Source organism: Thunnus maccoyii, chromosome 6, assembly GCF_910596095.1.
Source record: "Thunnus maccoyii chromosome 6, fThuMac1.1, whole genome shotgun sequence".
In the NCBI taxonomy this organism is placed as follows: domain Eukaryota; kingdom Metazoa; phylum Chordata; class Actinopteri; order Scombriformes; family Scombridae; genus Thunnus; species Thunnus maccoyii.
This window is the reverse complement of record NC_056538.1, coordinates 4,815,589-4,833,734: the sequence shown is the minus strand read 5'-3', so window position 1 is coordinate 4,833,734 and position 18,146 is coordinate 4,815,589. Positions and strand designations below refer to the sequence as shown.

General features: G+C 41.5%; 1 protein-coding gene across 2 annotated transcripts in view; it reads right to left on the bottom strand.

Moving 5' to 3' along the window:
- sorl1 (sortilin-related receptor, L(DLR class) A repeats containing) overlaps positions 1–18,146 on the bottom strand; it is a 95,935-nt gene that overhangs the window by 4,856 nt on the left and 72,933 nt on the right. Inside the window, exons 20-47 of one of the 2 annotated variants that reach the window (XM_042413562.1) lie at positions 17,072–17,318; positions 16,790–16,928; positions 16,498–16,671; positions 16,258–16,371; positions 16,020–16,142; positions 14,322–14,441; positions 13,855–13,980; positions 13,132–13,242; positions 11,436–11,567; positions 10,654–10,785; positions 10,362–10,496; positions 9,950–10,102; positions 8,913–9,092; positions 8,460–8,588; positions 8,113–8,239; positions 7,700–7,869; positions 7,002–7,114; positions 6,000–6,104; positions 5,781–5,847; positions 5,460–5,542; positions 5,270–5,360; positions 4,966–5,156; positions 4,426–4,545; positions 2,574–2,738; positions 2,048–2,222; positions 1,685–1,791; positions 1,092–1,284; positions 767–979 (exon numbers count right to left, since the gene is read on the bottom strand). In XM_042413562.1, the coding sequence (XP_042269496.1) occupies positions 767–979; positions 1,092–1,284; positions 1,685–1,791; positions 2,048–2,222; positions 2,574–2,738; positions 4,426–4,545; positions 4,966–5,156; positions 5,270–5,360; positions 5,460–5,542; positions 5,781–5,847; positions 6,000–6,104; positions 7,002–7,114; positions 7,700–7,869; positions 8,113–8,239; positions 8,460–8,588; positions 8,913–9,092; positions 9,950–10,102; positions 10,362–10,496; positions 10,654–10,785; positions 11,436–11,567; positions 13,132–13,242; positions 13,855–13,980; positions 14,322–14,441; positions 16,020–16,142; positions 16,258–16,371; positions 16,498–16,671; positions 16,790–16,928; positions 17,072–17,318 (3,935 nt within the window). The remainder of the gene's footprint in view (positions 1–766; positions 980–1,091; positions 1,285–1,684; positions 1,792–2,047; positions 2,223–2,573; positions 2,739–4,425; positions 4,546–4,965; positions 5,157–5,269; positions 5,361–5,459; positions 5,543–5,780; positions 5,848–5,999; positions 6,105–7,001; positions 7,115–7,699; positions 7,870–8,112; positions 8,240–8,459; positions 8,589–8,912; positions 9,093–9,949; positions 10,103–10,361; positions 10,497–10,653; positions 10,786–11,435; positions 11,568–13,131; positions 13,243–13,854; positions 13,981–14,321; positions 14,442–16,019; positions 16,143–16,257; positions 16,372–16,497; positions 16,672–16,789; positions 16,929–17,071; positions 17,319–18,146) is intronic. The other variant, XM_042413563.1, reaches the window with a different exon arrangement.

Sequence of the window (18,146 nt, the reverse complement as noted above, 5' to 3'; positions counted from 1 at the left end):
TAGATTTCTCACAAGATGTGAGTAGTTTCTTTTTTTGCTTTGATTAGACTATTGCTGTAGTGCTGTAGTGAAACTCAATACTGCTTAAATATTTTAACCCTAACCTCATTAATTACCATTAATTGTCAAACCTGAAGTGACCAAAGGGATAATACTGTTTAATGTATGTGAAGAGTCGGCTCCTGAAACTGATGATATGGGTTCAATCTTATCATTTTCAGAGCTCCTCTGAGATACTGCCATTCCTGGTTTTGAGAGGGTGATTTAAGTGTTCAGCAATATATCAAATCCTTTTTATAGCAATTAAGATTCAAGCTGACCATGAGAAACATAATCTTAAAAGACTCGAGTCTCATTTTCACAGTGATTTACACTGACTGCCTGCATGGAAATTGGTACCATAAAACAACATTTCTGCTCTGTGTTGAGTGTCTTGAGTGATAAACTCTTTGTTTCAGAAAGCAGCAATTCTTAAATATGTGGACCCATACAAGACAGAGATGAAAAGGAGCACTGAGAAATTCTCCTCTTAACAAATTCTTCCTATTTTTATTCCCAGAAATCACAGTTTTCTGTGCTGGTCAGTGAAAGTGTGCCTCAACACTGAACAGACACCCTGAACGAGCACTAGGAACTGCCAATGCAGTGACAAGGACCTCAGACCTCCCACTCATGAATCATGTAAATCGCCTTTGCTGGAGCGTCCACTTAACACCAGGACAACCCAAAGCTGTGTACATCTACATAAATATTATAATTGTCTCACCCAGTTCGTCCCCAGAGGAGAAGATGGCAGAGCCCAATCGGGAGTTGTAATGGGAGTTGGCAAAGGCGGTAAAATTGTTCTGCAGTCGGCGGTGTCGGAGGTAGAGAGCCACCAAGCCGCCGCACACTCCGAGCAGCAGCAGGAAGAGGACCGGGACCACCACTGCTGCCATGTCCCCCGAGTGGCCCTCACCGCGGGAGGCATCACTGGCACCTGGACACGTGGAATCAAGTCCGTGTTCAATATTCATTTTACACTTTCTTTCAAATCCGTATCATTTTCATTCATGTTTCAAAACTGTGTGTGTGTGTGTGAGCTCCAGTACCTGCTGTCAGCTGGTTATAGAGCAGCAGGGCGGGCTCTCCACACAGCTGGCCGTTGAGCAGGCAGCGGGCCTGCACAGAGAAGGTGTAGTTGTGTCCCAACATCAGGCTGCTGATGCGGAAGTAGGTCTCTGTGGTGTTTCCCAGGAAGGCTGTCTGGTTGGTCACACTGTCATACACATGTACTTCATACCCCTGTAAACAGCATGCCATGAACGTGAATGGAGGATATAAACAGCACCAAACCACAGAATGTAAATGTAGAATTATGAGAAATGCTTCTTTTGGGCTGTTAGTGGACTGTAGTATATTCACAGGCTGGGTTTCTGCTACTTGCTGATAAAATATGAGCACTTGTAAAAGATTGAATTATTTTCTTAGCATTACATTATTGAATCTCTCATGAGTGTTAGGCCTAGAAAACTCTTATGAAGTAGAGCTATGCATTCCTCGTGTCATTTATCATGATCATGTTTCAGCTTTTCGGGAAGACTGTTGAACAAAACCCTCAAAAAATGAACCTGCTAATAGAATATAAGAAAACATTGAAGAGGGGCAGAAAAAGGAAGCTGAAACACCGTCACTTGTATCTCACCCTGCTCTCATTGAAACCCTTCTCTCTGACAGCCAGACTCTTCCAGAACAGGAACACGTGGTCTTTCTCCGTCAAAATCTTCAGGGCCTCAGGAGCCTGAAGAGGAACTGCAGCAGAGGGGAAATATTTAGTAAATTATTTTATTCCTTTGTAACGACATGTAGAGTTTACGTAAAGTGATTGGTGATACTAAAGTATGATGGGAGCTTAATATCTTACTAAAAGACCACAGTTACAAATGCATACTATATGTGATAATGCATACTGAGGTGTTCAGTTTATGAGATACATAAAAGTCAAAGAGTCATTAATCAACTATTGGTTTCACTCGTATGTATGTATGATAGATGTCTGTCTGTGTACCTGTGCTCAGAGTGAAGCTGGCCTCCTTGCTCATGTTGCGCAGGCGGACAGAGATGCTGTACCGTCCTCCAGGCTCCAGGCCTTTCAGCAGGTACTCCACTGTGTTGTTCTGGGTGGTCAGCTTGTAGTCCCGCTCCACCTTACGGATCACGTCCCTCACATGGATCGCATATGTCTACAAAGACACAAAAACACATGTGATACCAATATTTGAAGAATGGTTAGATCTATGAACAGATTCGGTTTTTACAGGTGCATGATACTGATACAAACTGTGAAGTCTAATAACAAATAATTAGATTATGTATTGGTCAGATACTTATTACTGTGACTGACAAAACTGAATGTAAACCATGAACACTCACGTTAAGTGCAATGTAAACACTGAAAATACACTACACTTCAAAAGGAGTAAACACAAGCCCCAGCAGGCATCATGACACACACCCTCCTGATTACATTACTGATGTGTATTGTAATCTATTTATCATCATCATCATCACAGTAACATGAGACAAAGTCGTACCAGAGGTGCGTTTGGGGCGTCGTAGGGCGGCTGCCACTTCAGCGTGGCCTGCGTCTTGTCTATTCGCACACGATGGAGGTTTCTGGGTGGCAGCCTCTCGTTGGGAATCATTTTCACCACAGTGTATAAAGAGGGGGGACCCAAGAAGGGAGCAACAGCTCGCACCTGAAGACAAAACACAAAGATAAGTCATAAAAACAAAGACAAGAACTTCTGGAATAATGCATTAGTTAGTAGAATCAGGTGATTATACCAACACAATACTGGACTAATCTCTTACTACAAATATGGAAATGTCCCATGATAAGTCTTCTCTGCCTGCCCATAAACAACATGAACATAAACTAAACAACTGGACGCCTGGAAAGAAACACTTTCACATGATCACAACCAAATCTAAAGACATTAAAGAACCAGTGTGTAGGATTTAGTGCCATCTAGCAGCGAGGTTACAGATTGCAACTGAATACCACCCTCTCCCCCTCCACTTCCAAGCTTGTATGAGAACCTACAGTGAACGCAAAACTCACAAAAAACACAGAAAGGCCCTCTCTAGAGCCATTGTCCATTCTGGGCTACTGTAGAAACATGGCGGTGCAACATGATGGGCTCTGTGGAAGAGGACCTGCTCCCTATGTAGATATAAAGGGCTCATTCTAAGGTAATGAAAACACAATGATTCTTATTTTGAGGGGATTATACACTAATTAAAATAAACTTATGAATTTTATATTCCATTTCTGCCAAGTCCGTTCCGCTAAATGCCACTAAATTCTACACACTGCACCTTTAAATATAATTGCAGAATAATGGCAGCATATGGCTTTAACCTTCTCCTCATGTCCGCTGGATCCAGCTGTGTTGCACTACAGCTCTGTCACAGCTGCATCGTTGTTTGTTGTTGCCAACATTTTTTCATTGCCTAGATACACATTTGCAGCGCGTTTAGATGTGGTAACAGATGCTTTGTGGCTGTACTTGTATATGACAACCCTTTGTCACCTGTAACTTTCTGTGTCATCACTCATTTTAAATGCAGATTTAGGCAATCAGTCACACAGCTGTTATTAACCTGTGGTGTTGTTTACACTGTTAGATGATGTTGTGATCAGAAAATAATGATTTTTACCAGCAGCTCGGTAAGGATTGCTGGATAACATCATGTTCATTCCATTATCTGACAACAGAAACAGAAACAGTGACTGAGAACCACTATATTGTGAATTCTGCTAAAGGTAATGACAGACACTAGGACTAAAGAGCATCTCCCTCACTCTTTTTCCTTTGTTCCTTCCTTCTCACACAAGTTTTGCTGTGTATGCGTGAAGACAGAATTAGACAGAATTAGAGCTCATGTTGTATCTGTGGTCAAGCGTAATCAAGAGGCTGATTTTAAATTTACTTCTCTAGCTTTGATGCCACCTCATCTGCTGTGCAGCCGACCGTGGCTCCCATTGTGGATAATTTAGTCCTCAATTTCCCCTCCACATTATCCTCACACAGACTTTTCAGCTGTAACAAATATGGTTTACTGCCAAAAAAAACTTTTCGGTGTGAAAACACCTTGGGATTGTATGAAAGATGTGACTGGTTTCACTTGAGTCATACGGGAGTCTAGACATCTGCCCGCATGTCCCTCCTGACTTAACACTGGAATGATTTCAGCTTTACTGCAGATAACTGCAAAGAAGCTCTTCGGTAAAATACAAAAATAGCACTCAAATGTTATAATAACAGACAAAAAAAAGAACAGGATCAGGACATTTCCACACTGATAGCATCAGGATTTAAGTTGAGTGAAATCATCTGTAAAGACTTTAGAGGAAGTTGGAAGGATCTCAAAAAGACTCACCAGGAAGAGATACTGTTCATCACTGTCCACGATGACTGTCAGGCTGAGAGAAGAGGTGCGGACCATACGAGGACGGCGGTATAGATCCAGGAAGGAGGTGGCGTAAAACACCCCATACGCCTACAAACACACACACATCACATAAAAAATATATCTTATATCTGCTTATAACTACATTATAGTGTGTTATAAACCATTCATAAACTGTTTATATACTACTTAGAAACGCTAGGTAGAAGGACTTCAAGTAAAGTCTACATATTAATAAAATTAAATAAATTAATGTCCTCTTTATTCTACAAATGGTTACATTCTTTCTAATTAGAAAAATAGTCTTCATTGTCCTCTTCACATTTTTCCAGACACTTGTAATTATTGTTTATCATATCAGTATCAGTCACAATAGTTTCTTATTAATTATTGTTATCTGCCCTGAAAGTCCATACTGATCAATCAAACATCAAATGATCTGCCATCATGTAGCCCAGGAATCATAAAGACATAATAATGTGAGCTGTGTGTGTCTGGTGAGTGTTGTACCTCAGCAGGGGGCCCGGTGATGGTCCAGCTGCAGTCCACAGCGGTCTGGTTGAGGGCCCGGGCTTTGATGAGGGGCCGGTCTGGCTGGACGCCAATGGTCTGATGATGGGACAGGGCTGTGGGACTGTCCCCTATACTGGTGTGAGCCCACACTGCCACCTCATACACCGTCCCTGCTGTCAGGTTCACAGCTAGAAATGGACAACACACCTCGAATTACCGCTAAAGTGACGATCGGTGACAGTTGCAGATGAATAAATGTCCGTCTCACTTGAATTCGAGACACATCACGCATAAACTGTACCTTTGAGGATCTTCTTGCTGACTGTGTAGTTCTTGTTCTCCTTCACGTGGGTGTCAAACTGCCAGGAAAGAATCACTACGTACTGTTTCACCTTGCAAAAAAGAGAAATATACAGGAGACCCATCCGTCATGTTTAGATATTAGCTGTTTAGATAAACTCAAGAGATGTGTTTTTGAGAGAGGCTCTTACCTCGTACTGGGAGTTGAAGCTGAATGAGAGGCTCATGGAGTCGCTGGTGATGCTGTCAGCGATCACAGAGGGAGGTGGCAGAGCTGCAGCACAGGGAGCGGGTCAAAGTGGAAGAGAGTTATACTGTGCTGCAAAAATAATCTTCTAAACCTCCTCCTGCAATACTTTGTAAACAGCAGTAGGGGGCAGTCTTGGAAAACGTTTCAAACTGGAGTGTTTGTGTGTGTGTGTGTGTGTGTGTGTGTGTGTGTGTGTGTGTGTGTGTGTGTGTGTGCGCGTGGGCTTTCATGTGAGTGTGACACTGTGGGAAGATCATCTTACCTTTCTGAGGGGTGATGGATTTAACCTCAGTCCAGTTCCCCACACCCCGACTGGTCACTGCTGCCACCTGAGAGATATCATCAGAGCAACTATCAACATTTAAACTGAATACGCTCAATATGATGATGTCACACCTGGAATAATAACTGTCATTGATTGTGGGGAAACACCATGGTGAAGTGAGTGGCACGAAGAATACTTTGTGTGTGTGTATCTTACCCTGAACCTGTACAGAGTCTCTGGTTGCAGCTCCTTCACCTCAGTGCTGGTTGTGGTGCTTCTCTGTGACGTCCAATCAAGAGCCCCTCGCTCACTGTACTCAACCTGACATGAAACACACACACACACAAAGTCGCAGAGAGGCAGCGTAGACACTGAGACCATGTGAAGTGAAAGATATGCTACATTTTACTGGTTTTAAGCTAACAACAACTATGTTTGTTACTGAAAGTGCAATTAAACCTTGATGAACAAAAAGCTGATAAGAATAAGCACTAAAACATCTGCTTAACAAGCATATTTGCAGTTAAGTAATATTTTATCACTTTGCCCCCAGTTTTCCATCCACTGCCATTATGTTTTAGCCATAGCTCGTTCGTTAGGCTAACAGCAGATTGTTATGTTATTGCTAAAACAAAAGCTGACTGTATGTAACTGTTTAGGCTATTTAACCACATATCTTAAAAATCAAAAATGCAAAATTGTTTCCAGGGAGATATTATTGAGTTTATAACATGACACTGCTGTTGCTGCTCTAGAAATAAAATAAAAAAAATCTAATCCTGCTCTGAATGTATTCTTTGTTTTGCACAGTAATAAAACAGTACTGATCATAAAGTATCAATAAAACTTGTCACATATTAACACATATTAACTACTAACACATCATTGTCAAAGTAACTGTCATACTCTATGTGGAATAATTATCTAGACTATGATCCTTGTTGTTTACTGAAGGAGGATAAACATTCATTAAGTGATTTTCTCTCTTTAAACAATCTGCTATTAACAGGATGAAAGTTTAACTTATACCAGAGGAAGAACAAAACGTTTCTGCTTTTTCTTGTAATTAATATGATTTCCAATTCTGAAACCAATAATGTTAAAATAAGACATGGAGACTGGCAGGGAGTCCAGTCTTCTTCTGTTTCTTGTTTGTTTCTTTAATTCTTCTGCCCTGAAAATGAGCTGCTTGATGTTTCGCAGAGAAAATGAACTCACAATGTACTCTCTGATGAGGCCGTGTCCTTTGTCAGGAGGGCTCCAGGAAACTTCCACCGTCCCGTCCTCACCGTTATCACAAGACAGCTGCAGGTTCCTGGGGGGGTCAGGCACTGCAGAGCACACACACACACACACACACACACACACACACACACACACAATACAAATGAGAAGATTGGATGATATGTTTTGGATGAGGCAGTGACTATAGGTAATAAAATATGAAATGCTTTACAAGCAGCCCACAGTGTTCTTACTAGCTAAACACACTATAACTTCACTACAATAATTAATATTCGATGAATTTCAGCTGTTTTTTGTACACTCTATTTCACCTTACTCTTTGCTTACAGACAAATATTATAAATTATAAATGCACATCATGATGATGATGATGTGCTGATGTTCTGATACTACCTGGAATTAAATCACGCTATATAGTGATTCTGCATGTCTGACAACAGGTCTTGAAGCTCCGCAACTTCAAATTCTGCTTTTTACTCTTTGGTGACATTTTTGTGAATGAAACTTGCCCACAAACGGAGCAGGACAGGTAACTTTATGTGACAATTTAAAGACATTCATCAGGCTGAAATAAGCGTTTTACAACAAGTTTGTGAAGTCTAGAGAGTTGATAACATTGATGTTATTTAGTATCAGTGCATCAACCTGTAAGTCGATCCTATGATACTCACCTCCCTCCGGCGTCCTGACTGTGATCACCTCGTTGGTCTTGTGCAGCTTGCTGAGGCACTGGGTGAGCACTTTGACATGATAGGTGGTGTCTGGTTTCAGCACGGTGAGTTTGTAGCTGGTCTTATTGCTGTGAGTGTCCATGATCGTCCACTGCTGAGTGCCCACGAGCCTGAAAACAAAAGATAAGAGACATCAGGATAGCAGAGTGTTGATATGGCTCTGTGCCAAGTGTATTTCTGTTTTACGCAGAATGATATTCTAGGCAGAATGGAAAAGCTAAACCTTTTTTTTATTGATAATAATCATATCAACTGTGTATTGCAGTGTCAGTAGGACAACTGCAATGTGTCTGGTCTGATATCGACATTGCCCAATCTATCAGTAAAACACTACTGTGGGTGTGCAGGCTCACCTGTAGTAGATGAGGAAGTAGCAGGAGTCCGGAGGAAGGTTTTTGGGACGAGACCATGTCAGAGTGATGGCACCCAAGAAGTCTGGTGTCCACTGGAGGTTCTGCACTTTATAGGCTAGGGTGTCCACTGTGAGAAAGGGGAGATTTGGATGGCTCAGTTGAATTGTATATAACACACAGCCTGAAATGAACACTAACAACCAGCAGGTGGCAGTATCGCACTGCTTTCAAACTACAGTACAGAGCTGGTGACTCACTTGTAATTTTTAAGGGCTAAAATGATCAAGTAAATAGATTCTAACTCTTCTGTAATCATTAGATAATTCTATGTGAGAGTGGGAACCTACAGGTGCAGTCGTCCTCGTCGCTGTGGTCGGAGCAGTCCAGGAAGCCGTCACACCTCTCGCTGTCCAGCACACAGGCCTCACCGTCAGCACAGCGAGTCCCGTTCACACAGAACAGAGGCCCACGGGTGGCTGCAGAGAAAAAAGGTTTTAGACAATTGGTTTTGTTATTGCATTTCCTACATCTGAACATGCAACACGGCCACCATTTCTGTATACAATGAAGAAAAAAAAAAGATTTGAAAAAGAAACTATTTGGATTTTTTACTGTGTGTACAAAATAACGGGCCTCCTGTGTCATCAGGACATACATTTTATTTTATGAAATGTTTTAATAATGTTGCAATTTTGCCTGTTAGCCAACAAAACCAGAGCAGATCTTTCTGCATTTAGTCTTTGCTCTGCTTGTCTCCTGTCTTGTGTGGTATCACAGGTGTACGGTGTGCAGAGACTCACGGCAGTGGGCTTCATCAGAGCCGTCCTGGCAGTGGAGATGGCCGTCGCAGCGCTGCCAGTCAGGGATGCAGTGGGGGGGTTTGCGGCACAGGAACTGACCCCGACTGCAACGGCCAGGGGATGGCGGGGGAGGCGGGGCCTGGGTGGGTTCTGGAGCCACTGTCACAGAGCCATTAGCTGCTGTCGGAGAGATACATGTTATTACTGTGGGGATTCTCATTTTAAATCTATTATTTGTGTTTCTCTTTTCTCTAGTTCTCTTTAAGAGAATGTACAAACCTAGAGCAAACATTAAGACTGCTTGAGCATGCATGTCTGTTATACGCTTACTTGTTAATTAATGAACCAGTAATGCTTTTCTGGAAAAACCAGAAATAACAACTCGTGGTTGTAAGCCTCCGCTAACCAGTCAAGCTGCAGTTTACATCCACGTCTGTCCAGACTCATAATATTTGTAGTGAAGACTTTGAAGGAATTTAATGAAAGGTATCAAGTGTATTTTCTTTGTATGTGTTCAACATGCATTGCCAACGTTTCAGATATGGATGTTGCTGCAAAGAAGCTACAAATACTAAAACATGGATGCTTCACACATCTTCAACCCGGCAGCACAGAAGATCTAAACAATCACCACAGTTCAGTCACAATCTCCCCTTCTGTTTCTGAGTATTGAATAATGGCCAGAAAAGTGTTTTCGCAGAACATTATGATGTCACAGTGAAGTTGACCTTTGACCTTTTGGATATAAAATGTCATCGCTTCATCATTTTATCCTATAAGACATTTGAGTGAAACTTTGTCATAATTAGCGTTAGGAATTCTTGAGTTATAGCCAAAAACATGTTTTGTGATGTCACAGTGACCTTTGACCACCAAAATCAAATCAGTTCATTCTTAAGTCCAAGTGGACGTTTATGCCAAATTTGAAGAGATTCCCTTACGGTGTTCCTGAGATATCATATCTGTCCACGGCTGTCACTGGCGCCAAGGAATAAAAAAAAAAAAAACACATTATGAAATCAACAGATAGGTTGTACCTGTGGGACATCCCAGCTCATCGCTGCCGTCAGGACAGTCAGCGTAGCCGTCACACACCCAGGTGTTGATGATACAGGCTCCAGAGCCACAGTGGAAGCGGTTGGGGGCACAGGTAGAGGGACCAGGGGCCACAGTGTGAGGAGTAACACCACCTGCAAGAGAGAAGATTCATATTAAATCTTGATATGAAAGAAATATGGAAACATTGGGAAGTTTTTTCTAAGCATCATAAAGCATTGATTGTGTCTTAGCTCACTGGACCTCTAGGACGTCCCATGAGGGAAGTTAGAATATATCTAAGCAAGAAAAATGAGGGAGTTTGCTGTTGCTGATTATCAGAAGCAATGTTATAATTGTGAACTAGAGTGTGCTGTTGCTGCTGAAAGCCAAAATAACATTCAGTGAGTGTACCTGTACACTGGGCCTCATCAGACCAGTCCCCACAGTCGTTCTCTCCGTCACACTTCCACCAAGTTGGAATGCAACGTCCGTTTCTACACTCGTACTGGAAATACCTGGAGCAGCCTGGGACCTCAGTGGGAGCAGCTGTGACACACAGAGCAAAAGTTTCAACGTTTCTCTTCTTCCTCATATGTCAAAACAAAAAGCACAGTAACACTATCATTCAGTGTGTTTACACCCCCCCACATAGTTTAATAATTAACAGTAAGTGTGTGTTACTGTGTGTACTCTTCCTCCTCACCGCAGTTGGCTTCATCAGAGTAGTCCCCACAGTCGTCCATGCCGTCACACTTCCACTCCAAGCTCACACACACTCCGTTGGCACACTGGAAGGTGAATTTGTCGCACGTTTTGCCAAACTCAGACGGTGTGGCTGACAGAAAACCGGCAGGGACGTTAAACCATCAGAAATAATACGATATTCTATTTAATGTACGAATGGCACAAACATTTTATGATTTTCCCCTCGTATATGTATCATAAACACAGGATATAAACTACAGGATCTGATGTGTAATGTTTCATATGCTTCGGATTAGAATCCAGAGGCGTTAGGTTTAGCACATAAAGGAATGACAGATAAACATGATCTAACTGATATTACAGAACTAGTTTGGCACCAATGGAGCAGCCGTTATAGGTTGTTTCTGCTATGACAGATCCACATCACCATGCTCTGTTGACACACAAGAATGACTTAATAAGTCACTGTTAGTGTGCACAGGTGTGTGAGAAACAGGTAAAGTCCAAAATAAACACTCCTTTTCTTGTGAACTGTGTTTCGTCTGTGGGGTTCTGTCAGCGCCTCTTATCTCAAAAACCTCTTTGTTGGTTGATTTACAGTTTTGAGCGATACCGCTGCAGGGCACCTGCAAGCCTAAAACTTTCTGCGGAATGACATCTTTCTATAGTTTTCTAAGCATCATAAAGCGCTAAGACCAGGAACTAAAGGATAAGAGAGAAATGTAATCGATGGAGCGCTTCGACACAGTGATACAGTGCAGTCATGCGAGTGTTCCTCACCACATCCAGCATATTCAGCGTCCTCGTCAGAGCCGTCTTCACAGTGTTTGATCCCATCACAAACCAGGGACTGAAACAGACACTGGGCTCGGTTCTTACATACAAACTCCATGTAGCGAGTACACAGGGGATCTACGGGTGAAATAACAAGATGCAGAGCGACGCATTATTAGATATATATATATATATACAGTTATGTTCATAATAATAGCAGTGTGTTTAAAAAGGTGAGTAAACCCCAAAATGCTTCAAATAAATTGTATTTTAATAAACACAAATGCATTGGGGACACTGCACATTCTATTTCAAAGCAAGAAAAAGCAATTGAATTTGATAATATTTTACAGAAAGTCAAGAAATATAATGTTCAAAAAAATAGCAGTGTTGACATCTTTCTTTACAAACTCAAAAATGTACTGTATAAACTAAGAAATGCTTGAAGATTCAACTTTCCTGAGAATCATAAACTAATATTTAGTTGCATAACCACGATTTCTGATAACTGCTTCACATCTGTGGTACATGGAGTTGACCAACTTCTGGCACCGGTCAACAGGTATTGCAGCCCAGGACAATTGTACTACGTTCCACAATTCCTCTGCATTTCTTGGTTTTGCCTCATGAACAGCATTTTTTATGTCAGCCCACAAGTTTTCTATGGGATTAAGGTCCGGGGATTGTGCTGGCCACTCCATTACTTGAATTCTGTTTGTCTGGAACCATGATTTTGCTCGCTTGCTGGTGTGTTTGGGGTCATTGTCTTGTTGAAACACCCATTTCAAGGGCATTTCTTATTCAGCATACGGCAACATGACTTCTTCCAGTATTCTGATGTACTCAAACTGATCCATGATCCCTGGTATGCGATAAATAGGACCAACACCATAGTACGAGAAACATCCCCATATCATGATGTTTGCACCACCATGCTTCACCGTCTTCACTGTGCACTGTGGCTTGAATTCAGTGTTTGCAGGACATCTGACAAACTGTCTGTGGCCCTTAGACCCGAAAAGAACAATCTTACTCTCATCAGTCCACAAAATATTACGCCATTTCTTTTTAGGCCAGTCAATGTGTTCTTTGGCAAATTGTAACCGCTTCAGCACATGTATTTTTTTTTAACAACGGGACTTTGCGGGGGCTTCTTGCTGGTAGCTTGGCTTCACATAGATGTCGTCTGATTGTTACAGTACTCACAGGCTGAACAGCCTATCATTTTCTGCACTTCTTTATAGGTTTTCCCCTCTTTTATTAATTTCTTAATCAAAGAACGCTCTTCTTCTGAACAGTGTCTTGAACGACCCATTTTACTCTGTTAATCAAGGACAAATGCACAGCCAGCATATGCAGCGTCAGTTGCCTTGATCCTTAAATAAGGGCCGCCTGTTAAACACCTATTTTTTTCACATAATCAATGACCTCACTAATTGAACTCGGCACTGCTGTTTTTTTGAACACGCCCCTTTCAGTAAATGCACGTCATGCCTGTTGGGGCTGTTGGTTTTCTTTACCTTTACTAAACCTTCTAGAAACTTACTTGCAGTGTAGAAGTTCAAATTCTCACAAATACAGTGATTTATCTTGCTAGTGATGTGGGACTGCTATTATTTTGAAGACAACTGTACATATATATATATATACAGAAGTTGGTACTTGTTACTGTGCATTCTGGTACTTTCACTGCGTCACTCACCACAGTTGTGCTCATCAGCACCGTCTGGACACTCCTGGATGCCGTTACAGTGGGCGGTGGCTGGCAGGCAGGTGTCATTGGAGCAGAGGAAGCCTTTGCATCGAGTTCCCTCTGGAAACATGTAGAACAATGTCAATAACACATCACTGATGACAGAGAAATGCTGCTTTTTATATATTTTTTAAAATATTTTATTGGTATATTTCAGCATATTTTATTTAATAAAATCTCATAAACAGGTGACATTCATCAGCCTGAAATGAGCAATTTATGACAAGTTTATTAAATTAAGAGAAACTGAGCAAACCAACCTGAAAAAAAGAAAGAGAGGTTAAGGATAAGAATATGAAAAAGTTCTTCCATGAGGCCCAATGTCTTATTACCAAATAGTCTGATAACAATACTTACACTAGACAGTAAGTCTAATATATGGTTCCATGGGGTCTACTTTTTTTTTTGACAGTCCTTTTCTTTTAGCCCACAAGAGTGTCAAATCACCACCTATGCAGTGTGTGAATGCATGATAATAAACAGCATGCATACTACCATGTCCAATAATGATACAAGGCCAAGTGTAGATTTCACACTGCGCTCATATCTGATAAGAGGATTGTAAACTAGATAATTCAGTACTTTAACCAGGACTACATTCAGCTTAACTGGTTGGTTGAGTTTTTTATTACAATGAGATCTAAGTAAATGTTCGGGAATTTTTAGAGTTACCGCAATATCGAGGATCTTCATCCGAGTCATCCTGGCAGTCGTCATCGCCGTCACACATCCAGCGCTGCGGTATGCAGTGACCTGTGTGGCACTGGAAACTACTGGCCTCACATGTATGGTGGCCCACTAGGAACAAACACAGAGTTGGAGAGGCTGACAGTAGGGAGAGAGAAGTGCTAATCTAAAATGATTCTAACTGCATCACACACTTCATGCTGATAAAGACTGGGCAAATATAATATAAATCTTTACCATTGATAATCATGTTCAAGATTGTGGAGCTGCATTACAGTACGTACATAAATCATGATACAATTGTGTCATTTCTGTGCTGACATATAATGCAGCGGTTACCTCTTAAATCTTATGAGATTACAGTATAATTCCAGTGGGACATACAGTATCTTGTATCTGTACTCCACAGTGTTTTACATAGTGTATCACACAGTCATTAACACAGTTGTTACCTGTGCAGTTGGCCTCATCCGACCAGTCTCTGCAGTCATTGTCTCCATCACAGCGCCACGCTTCACGGATACAGACACCTCTTGCACATGTAAACTCTCCGGGACCACATTGGTGAGACTCTTGAGAAACACATCAACAATACAGTTAGTGTTTGCAAAAAACAAAGTAAAGTATAAAAGTATAAAGAGTTGTTAGAGCCACAGACATTTTAATACGGATTTCTTTTAACATTATACATTAGTTTCAGATTGTGTTTTAGATTCCAATAAATGTCACACACGAAATCTACACGGTACCAAACTAACACATCCCTTTGTTGTGTATATTTTTAATGTTAGCAACGTGGCTCTAGGGATGGCAATGTCTGGACATCTCTCCACTACTTGGTCAAGACTGAAATATCTCCACAACTATCAGATGGATGGCCATGAAATTTACAACAGATATTCAAGGTCCCCAGAGGACACATTGTAAACACATTGGTGAATCTCTCGCTTTTCCTCTCTGTGAGCATGTTAGCATGCTGATGTGAGCATTTAGCTCAAGTACAGCCACACAGAGCCACAGCTGTAGACTCTAAGTCTCTTCTTAAAATATATTGTGACAACCAAATATTACTGTGGTAAGCTAGAAATGACCTGTGCTGACTCACAGGGACCTCCACTTTCTGCTATTGAATTTCTGCTATTTACAGTGTCCCTGGCTATTATCCACAGTGCTCAGGGCGACGGCCTAAAATGATGCAGTTCCTTAGATCTTTGGAGCATTATCTGACAGTAAGTTAAAAAGACTGTGTACATGTGCTTTCTGCAGTTGAGTTTCTGAGAAAATTGAACCTATGTTTAGCTGACATAATGGTCATTTACACTTTTATTTCCTCTCACTAAGATTATTATAATTTTGGGGTTTTTGAGTACCTCCCAGCGCTCCTGAAGCGCAGTGAGAAAGCTGCCAAGGGATTGTCCATGGTGTCAAATGTACAGATCATAACACATTAATTAAGCCTCATATTACTGACCATCACTTTTTATCTTTCACAGCTTTTCTTAAAACGCCTTTTAGTTTAACTTCTTTAGTTTTTTTATTTTGTTTTAAGTTTTGGATGGAATTGTCTTAATTAAATGCATCTTGCCCTTCACTTTTATTGCTTATTCTTATCTGTACAACTTCATGTGAACAAAGTGTACATTTGTCAGCATTAAAGGAAAATTCTGCTTTACTTCAATCTGACACATTTCCCATAAACATGGCTGTTGTGACTCTGTGAGTCGTGCTAACTTGGCGATCACCAGCTTCGTTATAGAGACAAGTTGTAGTTATAGAAGCAAGTTACCCTGGATATGGGTTCCTATGCAGTTAGCCATAATGGCTATCCTCGGTGGCTAGTTTCTGTGTTAATACTTTCAGTCTGAAATGTCAAATCTTTGAAATGATTCATGTAAAAATCACGCTTATTTGCAAAGCTGTAAGGAGGCTCAGTAGCCTTCCCCCACACGCAAAATATTGCATGAGTCCTTGTCTCTGTGAATCTCTATGATGAATCTGATTGGTGCAGCATTAACATGACGTCTGACTCTCATTAGTCACATGGCCATATTTATGGGAAATACATCAGGTTGAAATTAATCAGAATTATTATGCAATATTCTCTCCAAACATTCGCTGGGGTTTAGAAGATAAGCGGCGGCACATCTTACCACAGTGCTCCTCATCACTGTTGTCTCCACAGTCGTCTTCGTGGTCACATTTGAAGGCCAGGGGGATGCAGGAACCTGAAGCCACGCAGCGAAACTGGTTGGATGGGTCACAGGTCGTAGTGGCTGAGGACACCAACAGGCACAAATAAGAGTGTGCAGTTTTTGGTTTTTTTAATGTATAGCAACAGCTTCTTGATGCATCTACATTGTGAGAGGAGTGATACGGATGAAAACTCACGACACTCCTGTTCATCACTCATGTCTCCACAGTCGTTGTCGCTGTCACACTTCCAGATGCTGCTGATGCAGCGGCCGTTGGAGCAGCGGTACTGGTTAGGCAAACAGCTGTGCTCTGATTGGAGGAAAAGAAAGATCACATGAACCACTAATGAATCAGGTAGTCCCCCCTCTGAGATAAAGATCATATATCTTACAGCACTAGATCATCATTATTCTACAGTGTGTACTTTCGCCTCACCAGTCTTGACACAAGTGTTGTTTTGGAGCTGGTATCCGGTAGGACACTGGCACTGCAGCTCTCCGTTGGGCATGGTTATAGTCGGGGTGCCGTCTGGGCAAACGCAGGTGTGCCGGTGTCCAGGCTGAGGCAGACACAGCAGGCTGCATGGCTGGTCGGCACAGGCGTTATGGCCTGGTGGAAGACAGTTCAAGACATCAGTTTGATCATAGTTAAGTGTTCATTTACAGTTTTGATACTCCAAACAGTACTATTTGCAGGTATTCTGTTACCTGCAATCTCTGTTCCTCACCTCTGTTCTTCCCTTTATAGAAGATCTTAAGGTCCATGACTCCAGACAGCCTGCCAACAATCAGCTCATTGTTCTGGGAGCCAGCTTTTGGAGCTTTAAAGATCCCCATTCTGGACCAGTCGTCCCAGTACAGGTCGTTCTTAAAGCAGCGTACAACAAAAGCTTGTGAAAACAGATTCTTAGGAAGGAATTGCACATTCAACATACTTCAAAATGTAATCCACCTTTTTCCATATAGGAGACCGGAGGAAAATGTGAAGACAGGTAAATATATGGTCTCACCTTGAAGACAGCAATGGCGTACGGGTGGGGCAGCCCCTCCATGAGAACGCTCCGCTGGCCCCCGGTGAAGTCGGCCCTCTCAATGCGGTCGCTGTAGGCTTCGGTCCAGTACAGCCAGTGGTCGTCAGCTGTGATCCCATTGGGCCAGCGGACGCCCTCCGACACAATGCAGGACACGTTGGTTCCATCCATGTAGCTCCGGTAAACACCGGCTGCTCGGTCTCCCCAGTCAGTCCAGAACATCAGACTGCGGGACATTTGTGGAGGGATAAAGGATGAATTTAACAGGAATTTTTTCACTAAATTCACACTTAATCTAAAATCACTGTACTGTTTTATTATTGGTATGGGACCAAAATCACAATTTGATGAGCTAAACATCCTATTTTAGGTACATTTGAACAAAAAACAACAAATAGGACTAAGAAAAAAATATTTTTGAATTAAAATTTTTTTTATAGATGGGTGGAAATCTGTTAAGATATACTGGATGAATGTATGATATTGTACATCAATCGTGGATTTTTTCAGTTCACAAATTAGGTTAGGAGACACTGATGCCTCCATGCAGAGGACGTGGCTGTAAAATGGCCTAGAAGACAGGATAACAGACAGGAGAGAAAGCAGAAGCGAGTGCATTAAGGCAGAAATAGACTTATATTCTTACCCAGACAAAAGGGAGTAGGGGAAAAACAAATTTAACTAAGGAAAAAATGAATATAACATTGTGGTAATGTTGATTAGCTGACCTCATCTTAAATAAAAGCGGAAAAAAGTTTGCAGAAGAGGAACCAAATCTTTTGTGGTGCATTTGGGTGTGGACTTTAGGAGTTTCTCAGAATTCAGCTCATTGTGGACAGATTGTCTGGTCATCACTTCCTCATATGGGTGTTTGAGAGTTAACGTTACAATTACTGGAGGTTTAGGTTTAAAGCCTCAATCCATCATTTTCTGACCACATCCATGTGAATGATACATCCGCACAAGTGAACTTTTATTTCTTGTTTGGCTTTTAGTTTTTTAAAAAAATTGCATTTTGTACTTTTTAAATTCATTGTAATTACATGATCTCAAA